Below are 18,634 nucleotides of genomic sequence, written 5' to 3'. Positions count from 1 at the left end.
AGAAAATGTGGTTTAGAAATATAAGGGGATACTCTTTAGTCTTTAAAAAAAATATAAGGAAATTCTGTCCTTTATGACAAATGAATGAGGCCAAAGGACGTTTTATTGGGGGAAATAGCCACGCACAGGGCAACAATCACATGATCTCACCTACATGTGGAATCTATAAAAGTTGAACTCATAGAAACAGAGAGCAGAATGGTGACTGCCAGGGGCCCAGGAGTGGCTGGGCTGTGGAGGGGGAAGATGCTGGTCCCAGGAGAACAAATTACACTTAGATGAGAGGGATGAGTTTAAGGGATCTATTGTGCAATATAATGACTACAGTTAATAATAACATACAACAGAATGAGTACAGTTGATAATGTTATCTACACTAAAAATGACTCAAAGAGTAGATTTTAAGGGTCCTCACCACAAATAAGAATATGAAGTAATGTATATGTTAAAAAGCTTGACTCAGACGTTCTTCAATGTAACATTTTTCAAATTATGTTATATGCCATAAATATGTACAAATTATTATTAGTATTGTTATTATCATCATCATCAGGGATTGAACCTAGGATTGTTTAACCATTGAGTCACATCCCCAGCTCATTTTATTTTTGAGAGAGAATTACATCATAAATCCCACCATGGAAGTGAGTAAACTGGGAAGATATTTAATTGGTAGATTTCTACCTCCTTCCCCAAACTGGAGCTCTGTTACAACAAAAAGGAAGAAGTGGAGCTGGGATGAGCAATGAGCACTGTTGACTCCAATTAGCACTGGGCCTGAAAGGGGGATGACCATCACCAAACTTCTCCCCATGCCATCTTCACATAATTTATGGCCTCTGTATTAGCCTGCTTTCTGTTGCTCTAACAAAATACCCGAGAACAGATAATTTATAAGGAGGTAAGTTTTATTTAACTCAGTATCCAAGATTTGGCAGCTCCTGCAAGGGATCTCTGGTGAGGGTGTTCACCAGATTGTGTGTCAGAAAACAGGGAGGGACCAATCTGGCTCTTTTGATAACAACTCCCTCTTACAGGAGCAAATGGGGGCCCATGAGAAGTCCATTACTCCCTTGAGAGGGCATCTTGCAGAGTGAATGAGTTACCTCCCACTAGGCCCACCTCTTTCAGGTTCTACCACCTCATCACTGAGGACCAACCCTCCAGCCTTTGAACCTTTGGGACAAACCACATCATATCATCACAAGCTCCAACAAAGCTACCATCATAAGAGCAGGATGTCCCAGTCTACAACATGTGCGTATGTGGGGGTTGGGGAAGGTTGATCTCACAAGTCACTGGAAGCAGCCAGAGCCCCCATTCCAGAACCTCTGTGATGTCACTTCTGTTGTCATGGCAGTCTGGGTGCCAACCCAGAAGAGTTCGTTGGTGGCTTCAGTCTGTGAGACTTGGTGGTCTAGCCATGGCCTCTTCACAGAGTATCACGCCCCCAAATGAACCTCCGATCGAATCCTCATGGCTGAAACCAAGCCTGTTTCCAGCTTTTAATGCAATGCTTCTTATTACAATAAGTGGCATCTTCTTCGCCTTTCCGTGAGTCTCCCATGGAAGGTGTCAGTGTCTTAGACACAGAAGAGAAAATAGACAAGGACAGTACAGAGGCAGGGAGGGAAGTGGAGAGAGAGGGTCAGCAGGGGAAGGAGGATATAGAGTTAGAGGGAACCCAATGTGAAAGCACAGAGGTCTGGAGTGCCTGACGCATTTAGGGAACTATGAGAGACTGCTAATGCTGGTGATATTTTGTGGAGTCTCCATGGTCTGTCTCTAACCTTTATATTTAGATCAGTCCTTAAGGCGAGTGAGTCCTACCTCAGGTGAACTAGGCCTTGTGGGGAGCTCTGGGTTTCCCCAGACTAGGACTGAGTCTGGCTCTGGTTTCAGGTGCCGGTGGTTGGCTCAGAATGGGCAGTGGGAATTTGCCGTGGTTTCGGGCCTATTCTTTATACTGTCCTTCTGCAGCCTCATTTTCCTCAACGGGTCAGACCCAGGCATTTTGCACAAAGGTAAGGCCTCAGACCCCTGGAGAAGGAGGTGGTATCCCAAGGGCTGATGCCTATAGGGGTGATTTCAAACATGCTAACCCCCCTCAACCCCACCCCCCGCCCCCGTGGCCTCAGGAGCCCTTCCCTCCATGTCATCATTACTTGGGCCCTGGCACTTCATTTCCCAAGCCACTGAAGTGCGAAAAAACAGAATCCTGGAGGTGTTCCAGCTGCTTTCGAAGCAAGGACTGGGCAGGCTGGCAAGAGAGGCCAGCAGGCCCTTCCAAACCACGCAGTTCACTCCTCCTCCTTCCCATTTTACACACGACTTCAAGCACTGATCACTATTCCAAAAGGGGAGAGCTCTGTATAGAGCTCCTGTGGCTGGACAGCCCTTTCTCTCTGACTGCCGCCCATCTGAGTGGTCAGCTTGCTCAACAGGGACCGGGATTCCCCTGCCCTCCTCCTCCCCACCCTTCTTGTTGCCCAATGATGCCATGGGGCGGCCCCAAGCAGTAGAGTGGTGGAAGGGCCTCCTGCCACTGCCCAAATCTCTTCCCCTGCCAGGCTCCTTAGAAGAGGACCCCAACATTCAATACATAGCACGAGTGAACAACACGGCCTTTCGCCTGCAGTGGTGCTCGAAGTGTTCTTTCCATCGTCCACCCCGGACCCACCACTGTCCCTTCTGTAATATCTGTGTGGAGGTAAGTACTCCTCCTTCCTGTCCACTCACCAACCCATCCCAGGGCACCTGGCCAGGACCAGGAACCTCACATCATATGTGGTCCAGGGGTGGGTATGAGATCATCTTCCCACACTGCTACAAGTGGCTCTCAGCCACTCTTGGTCACTTATATATGTTATTGCCTCCAGTTCTGCACTTGTCCTGAGACGCTGGCCTTGCTTGCACAGGTGCTGACATGCAAAGGGCACCATCTGTGCTGAGCCTCGTGGAGTAAAGGGGAGGAAAGGCAGTGACTGTCCCACTAGCTTGCTGATACTAGATACCCATAACTTTAGGCCGGCTGCTGCCCTGTTCTGGGTATTGTTGCCTGTCCACCTCTGGGTGTCCAATTGAGGGTTTCCTGGGTTCCGAGTGCTCTTCTCTCATGTGCACACCTTGCACGGGTTTCCAAGTACAGAAGGCTGGCTGGGCTAGAAATTCTTCTCATCCTTACCCAGTATCTGAAAAAATACAGCTTCACAGCTTTTCTGTATCCTGCTCAAAGTGACACCAGGCAGGTCTTGTCTCTAGAGACCTCACTCATGACAAATGACCTGATGAGCCATGGCGTCCTAACTGTGCTCTATCCATGGACGTGCTGGTTTCACCCTGGAGATGGGAGCTCACGTGCAGGGCCAAGAGCGGAGGTCTAGGGGCTGGGTTGAGGGGGGGCCTCAAGATTTGGGGGTATTGGGCTAAACCAAATAGACCCTCAAGGTCTGCCTTCTCTCCCCTAGGACTTTGACCACCACTGCCTGTGGGTAAACAATTGTGTAGGTCAAAGAAATTTCCGCGTATTCGTGCTGCTGCTGGTGTCCCTGTGCCTTTATCTGGTTGTTCTTCTGGCTACCAGTGTGCTTTTTCTCATTCGTACAAGACACATGCCCTTGTCGCTGGACTCAGCCATGGCGTATCCACCCAGTCCCAAGGGCCCACACTGGGAAGAGAATGGGTTGTGGGGAGGGACGGACAGCCAAGGGGCAGGACAGCCAAGAGGTGGGGTTAACCGAGGGAGGGCTGATGTTGTGGGCAGGGCTAAAGGGAGAAGCTACTTGGGAGGACCTATGAAGGACAGATTGAAGGCGAGTGGGGTCAGGGAGATGGGCGTGGTAGGATGGACTATGGAGTTAAGAATCTAGGGAGGCCAAGAAGTGGGGTAATGAAGGTTGAAAAGGGTCAAGTGGGAGGCCAGCATGGTGGGGTGAGGTTTCTCTTGGGTGTGCTGGATTAATTGTCCAGTCCAGGGAGGCAAAAGTGGGTGGGCGGGGCCAGCCAGGGCGGGGCTAATGAGGGCTGTCGGTCGTTGGGCGGGGCCAGGAGAGAACAGTTTGTCTGTTCTTCTTAGCTTGTGTATGCACAGCATCGCAGTAGCTGTACCCGTCTTGGTACTCCTGCTGCCTGTCATTCTGCTCCTGATGATACAGGCTGTGTCGGTGAGCAAGGTAAGCGAGTACTGCAATACCAGACGGTGCGGAGGCATCTTGCATCTTTGGGAATCCGGCACTTTCGGCTGATCTTCACTGCCCTTGGTCCTGATGGTGCCTCATGAGTCCTTCCAGACCCACCCCTTAAGATGCAGCTCAGATCTTTCCTCCCCCTGGAGCTCAGTGGTCATTCTTCCTCGTGGGTGCATTGCATGGAGAGCCTGTTATTTGAGGGATGGGTGCATCCTGCGCTTGTGTTGATAAGAACCCTGCGATCAGAATAACACCAGCAGACACCTAGGGAAACGCTTGAGACGGGGGTCGGTCCTGAGTGGTGTAGCAGCCTGCAAGAAACTGAGTTTGGCGAGGCCAGCATTGTAGAGGAGGACGTGCCACTCTTCCTGTCCTAGGTGTGATTTTGCAAAGGTGGAAGACAGGAGGGTGTTGTCTGTGAGAGGCACACCTTTGCAAAAAGGCAGAGAAACCCGAATGTAGGATGTTAAGGAAATGAGGAAGGAACGATTCTAAATCAAACCCAAGGTGCCAGATAATTTATAAGGAGGAGTCAAGATTAAAAAGCCCCTAAAAGTTGAGCGTGAAATTTAGTTTTGATGAAGTGGAAACCTGGGAGCCATGGTGGGATTTAAAAAAAAAAAACAACAAAAACTCATTTATTGAGGAATAAATTAAAACTGCAAAATTCACCCTTTTAGTCTAGGATACGGGATTTTGACAACTGGATACTGTCCTGCATTCTCCAGCATGATCAAGTTTAGGCAGTTTCTTTACTCCAGAATATCCTTTCATTCACCTGTTGTTGTCAGTCTCTCTCCCTATGTCCTTCTGGTTTTTCTTTTTTTCCAGGATCACATGTAAATGGAGTCATTGCCTTCTTTTCTCTGGCTTTATTTATTTAGGACAATGTATTTGAGATTCATCCATGTTGTCGCTCATACCAGTATTTTATTTCTTTTATTGCTGTGTAGAAGCGTATGGATGCCCTATAGATTGTTTATACATTCATCAAACGAAGGATTTTTTACATTATGTCTAGTTTTTGCCAGTATTTTTGTTTGTTTTGTTTTGTTTGTTTCATACTAGAAATTGAACCGGGGGGTGTTTAATCACTGAGGCACATTCCTAGCACCCCTGAAATTATGTTTAATTTTTTTTTTTTTTAATTTTGAGACAGGGTCTCACTAAGTTGCTTAGCGCATCACTAAGTTGCTGAGGCTGACTTTGAACTTGTCATCCTCTTGCTTCAGGCTCCCAAGCCTCTGGGATTATAGGTGTGGGCCACTATGCCTAGCTAGTTTGGGGTAGTTATAAATAAAGCTGCCCCAAACATTGATGCACAGGCATGTGAACATAAGTTTTCATTTTTGTTGAATAAATTCTTAAGGGTGGCATTGCTGAGTCATAAGGTAAACACGTGTGGAACTTTGTAGGAAATTGCCAAATTTGTCTTCCAAAACAACTGTAAGGTTTCTAAATTCTACCAGCAATGTTGGGAATTCCAGTTGCTTCACATCCTCACCAACATTTCACACTTTTTTTTTCAAATATATTTTAGGTATCAGTTGACCTTTTATTTATTTATATGCAGTGCTAAGAATCGATTTCAGTGCCTCACACACACTAGGCAAGCATTGTACCACTGAGCCACAACCCCAGCCCCTCACACTGTCCTTTGTTATTTTGTTTTGTCTTTTAATCAAACCTGTCTTATTAAATGAGTCATAGTATTTCATTAAGGTTCCAGGTTGTGTTTTCCTAATGAGTAATGATGTTGAGCCTATTTTCATGTCTGTTTGGCCTTCATTAGGTCTTTGGTAAAATGTTTACTCCTGGCAGGGCACAGTGGCGCACACCTGTAATCCCAGCAGCTTGGGAGGCTGAGACAGGAGGATTCCAAGTTCAAAGCCAGCCTCAGCAAAGCGAGGCACTAAGCAACTCTGTGAGACCCTGTCTCTAATAAAATACAAAAAAAATGGACTGGGGATGTGGCTCAGTGGTTGAGTGTCCCTATATTCAATCCGTGGTACCCACTCCCCCCAAAAGCGTTTACTCCAATCTTTTGCCCATTTGAAAAAACGGTTGTTTTCTTATTGAGTTTTAAGAGTTTTCTACATCAGATTCAGATCTAGGTTTTGCACATCTCTTCTTGCAATCTGTGACTTGTCATTCCATTTTCTTCATAGCATCTTCCCAAGAGCAGGAGTCCTTAGTGTTGTTTTTCTAGGACTAGGGGTTGAATCAGGGGTGCTCAACCACTGAGTTCTCCCTCAGCATTTTGTGGCTGTTGTACATTCTACATAGAAAATTGTCATCTGTGAAGAACAGTTTCATTACCTTCTTTCCAATCTGTGTATCTTTATTGCTTTTTCTTTTTAGTGTTGAATAGGAATGATAGGGGTGGGCATCTCTGCCCTGGGATTCCTTTAGTATGGCAATCTCTTGACTAAAGGCTCTTTCAGTAAGACTGGTGGGCAGTATCAGTGGGGGAGGGGACGCTGCAGACCCCGAGACAGTGAACAGATAGAGGAGCCTACCTGCTCATCACCTCCCATCCTTTTAGTCCCCAGCCCACCACTGCCATATCTGGTCCTCCTCCCACCTGACACTCTGTGCTTGGCCCTTATTCATCAGCCCTGTGGTCTGCCTTTACTTTGAGCTTGACCTTTACTGCTTTGTGTACTGAAGGCCTTCAGCCCAGATTTTCCTGGGCCATGTGATTTTTGACTAGGAAACTATGATGGGGCCTCCCCACTGCCCCTGTCCTCCCAGATAGTGAAATTCAGTTAAGGCATAATTTTAGAAAAAAAAATGAGAGGTGGGGAAATGAAGTGGGAGTGGGGTGGTGACATTGTCTTTGGAGCAATTGAGCAGCACAAGGAAGAGTTTAAAAGGTATCTGAAAGGGGCTGTGGTTGTAGCTCAGTGGCAGAGAACTTGCCTAGCATGTGTGAGGCACTGAGTTTGATCCTCAGCACCCCATACAAATTAAAAAAAAATAATAAGGTCTATCAACAACTAAAAAATATTTTTTTTAAAAAGGGGGGTGTGTGGAAGGATGAGGTAAGAGGACAGGTGTGGCCAATGGAGACAGAACAAGGATCTTGCACAGGGAGGCACAGGATGATGAGGAGCCCTGAGAAGGCAGGAGAAAGGAGTGCAGTGTCAGCACTGTCTGCGGAGAGCTGCTCACAAGTGGGTCAAGGGAGGTCACTCTTCCTAGGAGCATAGGAAGGCAGGAGGCCCTGGGTCACTCTTGGGCTCCCCTGCCCTTAGAATCTTGCTCCAGGCCTGGGCTGAGCCCTGGCTAAGCTGACTGACTTAGGAGGAGTCACTGGGAGATGGCCTTGCCCAGTCCTGCTGATTCTGAGCTCCTCTTCCCATCCCCATCTCCCTCCAGGGCAAATCACTCCGGAACAACAACCCCTTCGACCAGGGCTGTGCCAACAACTGGTATTTGACCATTTGTATGCCAGTGGGACCCAAGTGAGTTGGTAAACTGAAGGCTCAAGTGGTGGATCTCTGGGGCTGGTGGGAGTGGGGTGAGATAAAGCTGGGTTTTCTTCTTTGGTCCCTGACCCCAGCTCCCAGGCCCTGTCACCCATTGTCCTTTCCTTTGGGGTTTTCTCCAGGGCACTCTGGGAGCCTCTGGGAACGTCCCTATTCATTGCCCTTCTAGGTTCTTGCCCTAAGAAATGGAGTAGAGGGGAAATGCAGCCTGGATGAGACTCCTGGCTGGGAACCCTGGGCTCTGTGCTTTCCAAGCTGAGGGTGAGGGTGGTCAGGGGGACCAGGCCAGGGTGGGTAGTGACTCCCTGCATTTGGTCTATCACGCCCCAGGTACATGTCTGCAGCTACTTGGATGCAGCAGGCGGAAGGCACGGAGTGGGACCCTGAGCAAGGGGACCCAGTGCACACACGGTTCTCGCCACAATATTCCCGTCATCACCGTCCCACAGAGCTCCCTGGGCCCACATCTCCAACACATGGGCAGGGCCCCCCAGGGAGTGGCGAGGCTGCAGCTTTACAGGAGGTGAGGAATAGTGGGTGTGCATTGGGAGAAGGATGTCTGTGGGTCACACATGTGTTGGGGGAGGCTCCTGAGGTTGGGCTGGCCCTAAAGCTGAAGCACATGGAGCTTAAGGAACAGAAATATGAACCTGAGTGTGCGGGTTCCAGGTTTCAGAGTACTCCCAGGTGTTGCTGAATAGACAAAGAGAAAAGACTGCACCACTAATTTGCTAGTTGGCCTTGGCCAGTCCCTTACCTTTCTAGGCCTCAGTTTCCTCAGTTATTAATGAGGACTGAGACTAGTAATTTATGTTTTAAAGGAGATTCTTTTTTGGGGGGGAGGGGGACAGGGAATTGAACTCAGGGCACTCGACCCCTGAGCCACATCCCCAGCCCTATTTTGTATTTTATTTAGAGACAGGTTCTCACTAAGTTACTTAGTGCCTCACTTTTGCTGAGGCTGGCTTTGAACTTGTGATCCTCCTGCCTCAGCCTCCCAGACCACTAGAATTATAGTCATGTGCCACTCTGCCTGGCTCTTTATTTTTTTTTTTTTATGGAAATTTGTACTTGAAATCCCATGTGAAATGTATGAAGTGGAGCATTAGGAGTGCAGTAGGGTAGATAACCCATGGTGCCCACCAAGGGCCCTTGCATTACTTGGGGTACCAGCCCTCTCCTTTGTCCTGTCTCCTGGGGCCCAGAGCCACGACTGTGAACTGCAGGGTAGAAGCTAGAAAGAACACCCATGTATTGACTTATGTGTTTAGATTTCCATCAGCCCGATGCCGCAGCAAAAAGCCCACAGAGAAGACTTGGCCTCCCATCCATGAGCCTCTCACTCACCCATTCACACTGCTGGATACCAGGACATCTGAACTTCACCTTTTGAGCCTCCATGTGGAGGCCTCTCGTAGCTGAGCCCTCAATCACTCCCCTATTGGGAGTGCTAAGACTTCCATTCCTGTTGTACATTTGTAAATAGTTTTTACTTCTTCCTATGGCTGCTCTGTCTGTTTGTTCTAGGTTTAGAGAAGCGCTGTTTCCTGGGGATGTAGGGAGGCTCTGAGGGGTTGGAACAAAGCCCTCTTGGAAGGGAAAGATCCTTGCTCTCTGAGAACCCAAGCTAGGGAACCAACATTGTCTAGCTCATTGACCTTGAGCAAGACACTTGTCATTTCTCTCATCCTTAAAATGTGGCAACAGTAATAATCACAGTGACTGACCTGGCTGGCTTCCTGGCAAGGGCTGGAGATGGGAGGAGAGAAAACCCCCAGCTAGCACTAGGGATGGAGCAAGCCCTGTCCTGCAGCATCCCTGTCTGACTACAGGGGGTGCCAGCTGCCCAGGAATTTGAAAACCAAGTCTGGCCCAGCCCTCTAGTGGGAGGTGAGCCAGCCTGAGTCAGTCTGGAGCCCCCTCCTGGGCGCCTCCTCCCCAGATGTGGGAGGGTGGGGGCATTCATCCTGCATCTCTCCTGCAACTGTGTCCCACCCTGGTCCCTTCCCCCTGGGGTGCATCAGGTGCTGGTTCTGGTCCTGTCCCTGGGGTAGACTCAGGAATTTTGAGTCTGCAGGCCCCAGAGTGTTGGGCAGGGGGCACATCAAACCGTGTGTCTGTTAGTCTCCAGAGTGTGATCTTGGGACTGGGAATAATATCACCTTCGTAGTAGGTTGTTGGAGGAGGAGGTGAGGTGTTTCATCTAGTGCACAGCAGGCAAGCAATGGATGCAGCTGGAATGATTTATGGTTATTTTCTCCACTAGTTGGGCGACCCAACCATGTCAGAATTTCCAGAGTACTATTAGTGGTTGTGGGGCTCTCTGAATTTGTATCAAGGACCCCATATCATCTTGCCACATGAAGCATCAGGACAGACAAACTATACTGCTTCTTTCCATACTAGTATCTGGGTGAAACCATCTTGTGTGATAAAGGTGGAGGCAAAAGGATGTCACCCAAGGGGTCAGATGCATGTCCCTAGGGTGTGTGTGTGTGTGTGTGTGTGTGTGTGTGTGTGTGTGTGAGAGAGAGAGAGAGAGAGAGAGAGAGAGAGAGAGAGAGAGTATGCACATGTTTGGTATGAGCTCATCCTCGGGGGTGTGTTCGCCCAGCCCCTTATCCTTTCTGACCAACTTTAGGAGGTGGGTGACCTATGATGCAGGATGTGTCTCCAAGTCTCCAGACCACAAAGTCCCACGACAAGACTGCTCTTCCCTCTTCCTTTCCACCTCAACCTCTCCTGGGAAGCCCAGGCCCAGCCCCACCCGCCTGCCCTGGCTTGAACTCCAACACTTCTCATCCCCTTTCCCTGTCCCAATATCTATCTCCCTGGGCTCAAGTCCTTTTGGGGCTTAAGGCTTTTCTCAAATCTTATTCCTGCTCACTTCCTCTGTCTGGGAAGCCCAAGTTCATGGGCACATGGCAGAGAAAGAGGGGAGGAGTCCCTGTGCCCAGGTTTTAGTGCCTGTGAACCTGTGTGTGCAGTAGGGATGGCTCAACCCTGCTGACCAACAGGGGGAAAGGCCGAGTGGGGAAGCCAGAGGCTCCCAAGCTCATTCCCAAAGGACAGCCCTCCCAATAAACTGGATCTGAGTGAGGGAGGAGAGAGGTGGTCCAGGAGCCTGGGCCAAGGCCTGGATGTGCATCATGGAACTGCCTGGGTGGGGGAGTGCTGGAGGGAGTCCAGCTCCAAGCGGGGCCCAGAAGGCCAGGCCCCAGTCTCTGAGGAGTTCATGCTGCCTCCTCCAGCCCCGCTGGCTGTCCCCCTGCCATCCTGCCTATCCCCCTGCCATCCTGCCTGGTTCAGGTCTGCACTCATTGGCTCCCTGCCTTCAGGTATACAGGGCCTCACACAGTCTCAGGCAAGGGCCTTTTAAGTCCTAAGCTAGATGTGACACATCTCCTTGACAATCTGGTCCTCAGTTTCCCCACTAGAAAAGGATGTAATTTCCCTCAGATTCTCAAAAGAGGACATGGCCTTTCCAAAGGCAAAGACTTCCTGCTCTGGGATGAAGATTTTAGGTGTGTCCGCCCCCTGCCCCCAGCCTAGGATTCCTAGGATTTCCTTAAGTAAGACCCTTGGATCAGGCTCATTGCTTCTTGAGCATTAAGTGGGACATAGAACATTCCTTCCGTTGATGTCCTCCACCATACCCTCTACCCTAAGCCTTGGGCCAGTCTTGTGACTCCTTGCCAAGTTGAGAGGACCCAACTGGGCTGCACCCCCTTCCCTTTTTGCCCCCTTCTCATTTCTGCTGAATGTGCCCTTGATTCTCAGACATGCTCCACCCAATCCTTGGCCCATGGATAAGGCAAGGGGTGTTATAGGGGACCAGTTATGGGGCCCACTGTCCACCTACCCAGGAAACTCTGCCATCCCTGGGCCAGAGCCAAGAAATGGCCCCCACGCCTGCAGGGCTACCAGGTGCCCACAAGCTCCTAGAACCGTAATGCCAGATTCGTGGGACCCCAATAGACCTCCAGGAGCCGAATCTGATGCAATTACACAAGAGTCTTTATTGCAGGCTCGCACCTGAACTCTCAACCATTTGCAATACAGCGGTCCTGAGTAGTGAGTCCCAACTCTCAGTTAGTGAGAATTTATAGGTTTTGGGGGGATACACTATGCATCACAACATCACACAGAAAATCATTTTATACCGTGGGAAAATCAAACAACAATTCTTAACATTGATGAGCACATTCACTGGCCGGAACAAGTTGGGTAATGGTAGTGGGTGAATTCAAATGGTGGATATATTTGAACTGATTGGTTTAGGCCCGGAAGGGTTGCAAGAGTCTCTATGCCAAACTGCAGGGTTGCCTAATCATGTTATACATCACGGAAACTACTGGGAGGTCACCTGACATTTCAGATATTTTTCCTGTCTCCTGCTGATTGGTGGTTGCTATGGGGTTGCTATGGGTCCTCACCTAGCTTAACTGAGTCAGGGTCACCTAGCACCACAGATCCCTTTTGTTAAACAACTCAGCAGGGTGGGTATGTGCCTACGAACCTTCTGTGGGTTTTTCCAAGGACAAGAGTCATGCCCCCTCCCTCTGGACAGGCCTTGAGGTAGAAGCTGATTTCTCAAAAATGGAGTCACATCAGTTTCTCAGAACCTGGGTGGAGAGCCTAGCATCTCCAGACCTTTCCTCATGGGCCTCTTGGGAAGTCAGGGCATATAGGATGAGACTCAACCTAGTCACCCAGCTCTGCCGCCAACTAATGTGCCACAGGAGAATCTGTCTTCCCTTTGCTAAAACTTGGAGTGCTCAAGGTAATCATAGATATCACACTGAGGGTCACAGACTCTTAAGTCTTTAGGGAGGGTAGGGACTCAGGGATACCTCATCCAGCTGTCTGCCACCCCCAGTTTTGCAGATGGGGCTCTTAGGTCCTGCAGAGGGAAGAGTTTGCCCAAGATAACCTGGTGGCATCAGCCTGATGGCTTTCTCTGGTTCCCAGGGGACCACTCTCATTCCTGCTTCCAGGGCCATTCCAGCAGGGGAAGGGCTTGGACAGTGACCACAGGGCCCCACTCTCGAGGCAAACTTAGAACTGGCAGTGAAGTTCAGCACAGGGCTGTCTACTGAAATGGCGGCCAGTTTGAACCCCTCTACAACCCTGCACTGTGCCCATAGTGCTCCTGCTGCCTCTGGCTCAGCCCTGTCCTGCTCTGCCCTGAGGGCCCCACCCAAGAAGGCCTGCAAGTGGCTGAGGGTGAGGCAAGGCTAGGACCCCTGGGGCAGAGGAGCTGGTTGTCTGAGGAAGTGGGGGTGTCCTGCCCCTTTTACACACTTTAGAATTCCTTTGTTCTCATGCCTTCACTTCCTCACAACCTGCTTACTTGACCTAAAAGATGGAGTGATCCAAGGGCCAGAAGAAAGTGCATCAGGGGTCCTGGCAAGAAGGGAGCAGCCTAGGAGGCATTCATTAACAGCCCCTACAACTCCCTGCAGGGAGGAATAATCCCTGGAGGCTGGTAACCTTGGCAACAGGCGGAAAAGGGGAAGTGCTCTAGAGGTATTAACATTTTATTACTTTTCCTTTCAAACCAGCCTCCATCTTTCTGATCTGACCCATTATTTATTACTTGCACTGTCCTTTTGTCCCCACCAACAACACTTTCTGAATATGTGTCCTATGAAGACAATGAAATTTGATTCCACGTGTACAGACCACTGATTACTTCAATTTTCCTTACTTCCAATCACCTCTCCCCATACCTTCGACCTCCCTGCTTCGTTATCATAAATATCCCTAAACCTTATGGGGGAGAGATCTGAGACTTGATCTGTCTTCTGGCTTGGCTGCCTCCTAAATAAACCTTTTCTCGTTTGCAAAACTGGTCATTTTGAGATAGTAATTTGGGAAGACAGAGAGACATACTAAGTGTCAAAAGCAGCGCCATAAACCGCTAAATGTGAAAGGCTCCCTCCAACACTTGCAACTTTGAGGACAATGTGCAAAGGAGGGTGTAAAATTGTGTAGCTCTACCCTGCCTCCACCTCTAGACCAGCCCCTAGCTATCCTCCCTCTGCAAATACTAACACCCCATACCAACAGGTTGCTGTCTGTCTCTCTGGAGATAGCCTGCTTTTCCCCAAAGGGGTCTCTCTCTTAAGATAAGCCCCCATTCTTCCTTGAATATGTATCTACTTCACAAATAAACCTCTGTCTCTGCCTTTGACTGGTGCATGGTAAAATTCTTTTCTGTCATGTCTGCAACAACCCTGCTGGCCCTGAGTCAAGTTCTCCCTTTCTCTGGAAACTTCTCAGACCATTCTTCAGAGAAATATCTTCTCCTGTGACAGGTTCAGTGATTGGCATGCCATCTATGGGAGGCGGGTGGCCAGGACCATGCCTAATTCAGTAACTGACTGTCATGGAGAAGAGATCTCTTCCAAGAAGGGCAGCAAAGAATTTCAGCATGAGTCTGGCAAAGGCAGAGACAAAGGTTTATTTAGAAAGTAGATACACATTTAAGGGAGAATGCCATCTGTCTCAAGAGTGAGAAGCCCCTCCTTGAGTTGGAGGTCCAACATTTGTAGAAGGGCCATAGTCAGGGACAGGACTGAGGTGGAGACAGGGTGGAGCTGCACAATTGTAAGCTCAGTTTTCCCTGAGTTTATGTATTTCCCTCATTTTACAAGGACATGAGCCAAGAGCCTGTCAAGATTTTAACACAGTGACTCCCACTGCTTGCCTGTCCTCAAGCTTGTCTCTTTTGTCTAAAGAAAACACAGAGACCAAGCTAGAATTTCATAGGACCAAGCAAATGGGGAAAGGGTCGAGAAAGGAGTGCAGGTTTGGGGTTTGGGGAGGGAATACTGAGAAGATAGCTCTGGCTGTCTCCCTATTCATTCGTACCTACTCCCTTTCTTGCAGTTTTGGAGAGAATACAGGTATCGGGGGAAGGCTGCAAAAGGGGTGGGGGGAGGCTTTCTTTTTGCCCCAGTGGTATCTGAAGAGCCAAAGTGGGCAGCAGGACAGAAGCTGACTCTCTTGCCTAGCTGACTCACAGTTTTTATTATTTGATTGCTTGTTTTCTTTTGGCTGACTATACCTACCCTCAATTTTGCCTAAACACACACACTGGCTCATTAATTTAGAGGCATATGCTGAATACCCACCAGTGACAAGAGTAAGATGTGACCCCGTGCTCATTGTTCACAGACCTAGAAAGGGAGATGGACACTTAAAGAGTTAGTAAAAAAGATGAAAAGTGCCAAAACAAGTAGGACTGTTAGTGAATGTATTAATCATACCGTTATATTCTGCTTTTTGTTGTTATTGTTGTAGTTTTTAAATAAGGGACTGCTTCTTTGGGGTTATCCATTTCCTAAAGACAGTAAAAAACTGCCTAAGGCACACCTCTTATATGCATACCAACCACTGGGGGTGGGGGCTATACTTCTAACCTCTTCTTTTAGCAAGCTCTTAATGTTCCCTTTACCTAATTGCCCCAGGGCCAGGTACCAGATTGCAAGAGACATTCCTAAATGCTGCAGCCTGTTGGAGTTAGCCAAACCAAACAATTCAAAACTTATGCTCCTTTACCCAGTCCTTCCCTTAAAAACCACAATAAAGGCTCTGACCTTGTTTTCTGACTGACCTGGTATTTCCCTGTGTGCTCCCCATTCACAGCCTGCAGTGCCTTCTCTTTGTAGGGATCAGTAGTATAAGTCCCTTCTTCCTTCATGACAGTACTTTCTTTGTCTATGTGACTTAACACACATTTCAAACAATCCTGGGATTGGGTATGATGGTGCATACCAGTAATCCCAGCAGTTCAGTAGGCTGAGACAGGAAGATAACAAGTTCAAAGCCACCTCAGCAATTTAGCAAGGCCCTGTCTCAAAATGAAAAATAAAAAAAAAAGGCTGGGGATGTATGATATACTCAATGATTAAGTGCCCTTGGGCTCAATCCATGGTGTCCAAACAACCAAGGGAAAAAAAAAAAAACAACCACCACCATTTCTGGTTACACTTAAAACAGTGGATACCTATATCTCCCCTACTATTTTGTTTAGTATAAACAAACATAACTAGATAAGAGTTTGTTCCCCACATGGGTTCTGTTTCATCATTCTCAGAGCAAAGAGTCTACTTATTTGTTTATGAACTACCTTAGTATTCCTGGGATGCTAAAATAAAAAATAACAAATTTATTCCTCACAGTTCTGGGGACTGGAAAATGTAAGTTCATGGTACCAGCTTTCCTGATTCATAAATAACTTCCTGCTGTGTCCTCACTTACTGAAAGGGGCAGATAAGCCCCCTTGGCTTATTTTGAAGAACACTATCCCATTTTTAAAGAAAGTAATCTCTGGCAATAGGCATGCACTGTATACAGGAATATAGGGCTCTGCCCTCATGACTTCATCATCTCCCATAGGTCCCACTTCCTGATGCCATGCCCTTGGAGGCTTAGAAATTCAACATATGAATTTGGGGGTTGGAAGTAGGAATACAAACATTCAGACCATAGCAAGAATTTGTGTTTAAGAAACTGGGTGGGGGCCTGGGGCTGAAGCTCAGTGGTAGCGCGCTTGCCTCACCCGTGTGAGGCACTGGATTTGATCCTCAGCACCACATTAAAAAATAAATTCATAAACAAAAATATTGTCTCCATCAACAACTAAAAAAAAAGAAAGAAAGAAAGAGGGGCTGTGGATGTGGCTCAAGTGGTAGCGTGCTCACCTGGCATGCTCGGTGCCCTGGGTTCGATCCTCAGCACCACATGCAAATTAAAGATGTTGTGTCCGCTCAAAAAAAAACTATAAAATAAATATCAAAAAATTCTCTCTCTCTCTCTCTCTCTCTCTCTCTCTCTCTCTCTCTCTCTCTCTCTTTAAAAAAGAAAGAAAGAAACTGGCTGGGATTTGCAGGCGGTTGCTGGGGAATTTTGAGGAATTAGGAATATCCTATATGTAATGAATTCTTAGTAAGTTTCAAACAAAAACCAGGTAGTCTGACAACTTCTGAATATCAAAGAAAACTATCCATTTCTAGAACTTCAATTGCCAGGCTCCTCTGTGTTTGCAAAGTATCTTTATAGCTAATCTGTCATTACTCACATTACTGATAATAGTTGAGAGATGCTATAAGACTCACTTGGCTTGAAATACCTTGGCCAATAACCTGGGTTTCCTCCTACTCTATTTGGTATAAATTGCCTAGTTATAGCCTCTATCAAAGGGTAATTTAAGTTATCTGGCAGGGGAGAAATGTCTCTCTTTGATGATTTGCAGCTGTTGAAGATTTCTAGTAACTAGCTTGACATAGAAATGTGGGGATGTTTCTCAAGAAATATCAGCTTAGAGGGCTGGGGTTGTGGCTCAGTGGTAAAGTGCTCACCTAGCATGCAGAAGGCACTGGGTTCCATCTTCAGCATCACATAAGTGTAAAATGAAGATATTGTGTCCACCTAAAACAAAGAAATAAACATTTTTTTTAAAAAACGAAATATCAGCTTAGGGTTTAATTCTGCTAATTCTGGGGATTCTTAGATGACCCCTAAAGCTCAAGTGTTGAAGAGTTGGTCCCCAATGCAGCAGTGTTCAAAGATGGGGGTCTTTGAGAACAGATTAAATCACAAGGACTCGGACTTCAACAATGCATTCATTCATTTATGGTTCAGAGTTTACTGGGTTTTGAGTGAGAGGCTTTGTTATAAAAGCAAATTCTGCTTTGCTTCCTAGGCACCACGAGGTCAATAGCTTTGGTCTACCACATGCTCCCTCAGTGATGTTCTGCCTCACTATAGGCCTAAAAGCAACAGAATCAGCTAATCATAGAATGAAACCTCTGAAACTATAACCCAAATATAAATATTTTCTCTTTTCTAGTTGTATATCTTAAGTATTTTGTCAGTGACACAAAGCTGATCAACAAACTGAATTCCAATCTTTTCCTTGGACATATTACCACAAATCAGTTTGGATAATCACTTTGGCAGACACTGAGACTGACTGGGGCAGGATAGGTGTTCAATAAAATTTATTGCATATTCAGTTGAATGAATGGAAGCTTTACTGCATCAGTTCCAGCTGTGATTTGCATAGAACAGGGTCCAACTCTAGTTATACAAAGCAAATAGAGAAATTCCTGGAAGGGTATCAGGAGTTCATAGAATTAAGGCAGTTATCTGGATTGTGGCAGATTGCAGAATCAAGGCAGTTCCAGGGAGCTGGCACAAATCCACAGGTTCATGAATAATCTGTCCCTAGAATTGCCATTAGCCCCACCTCCAGCATCCCTTCTGGTCCAGGATTCAAATTCCTGGGACTTCAATGGTCTAAATTACCTGTTTGAAATAATTAACCCAAAGGAGATAAAAGAAGGGTCTTCAACTCCCAAGATGGGAGGCTGCAATGGAAGACACATACTAAGAATTGTTCCAATAAAGCCTTCACACAATAAGAAAAATTTCAAAAAAGAATATGGTGGTAATAGAAGAGGGGAATTAGATATTGCACTGTGAAGAATGACAAATGTCATTCACGTTGATACTAAAAGAGAGATGGGCTGGGTGGGGGGCGGGACGGCGGTGACTGGTAAAGTAGGAAATATAAGGGTGTAGTTTCAGAAGAAGAAAAAAGTGACCATCACAGTCCTCATGTAGCTGGCCAGACAGCTACAAGAACCTGGACAATGGGGTACAGAAAATAAGTATTTCATGGAGTTCCCAGGCTAACATAGGAGCTGAACAAATATTTGTTCATTGAATTCACAAGAAAATGGAAACCTAAAACATGCTATTTAGATACAAGGAACTGAGTTTCCTTCTGTTAGCTCAGTGGGGAATGTGTCCCCATAGACAGTGACTCATCCTTAGAACCAGTTGAGACTTCCCATTTACTCTTAGGCCCTTATCAAAGATACTGGGTTATCTTTTGCCTTCTGTGTCAGAAGTATGGGGTCTCCATGAAGTTAGTCTTGGGCT

General features: G+C 47.3%; 1 protein-coding gene across 1 annotated transcript; it reads left to right on the top strand.

The window, feature by feature from the left end:
• The first annotated feature begins 1,423 nt into the window (after positions 1-1,423).
• On the top strand, positions 1,424-4,244 carry LOC143640383 (palmitoyltransferase ZDHHC19-like). The gene is made up of 5 exons (XM_077108220.1): positions 1,424-1,554; positions 1,903-2,024; positions 2,571-2,710; positions 3,468-3,640; positions 4,091-4,244. Exons 1-5 carry the CDS (start codon positions 1,424-1,426, stop codon positions 4,242-4,244), a joined length of 720 nt encoding a protein of 239 aa, XP_076964335.1.
• Positions 4,245-18,634: the final 14,390 nt, after the last annotated feature.

This window comes from Callospermophilus lateralis, unplaced genomic scaffold (genome assembly GCF_048772815.1).
Source record: "Callospermophilus lateralis isolate mCalLat2 unplaced genomic scaffold, mCalLat2.hap1 Scaffold_210, whole genome shotgun sequence".
Classification (NCBI taxonomy): Eukaryota; Metazoa; Chordata; class Mammalia; order Rodentia; family Sciuridae; genus Callospermophilus; species Callospermophilus lateralis.
This window is presented reverse-complemented; position numbering and strand designations above follow the sequence as displayed.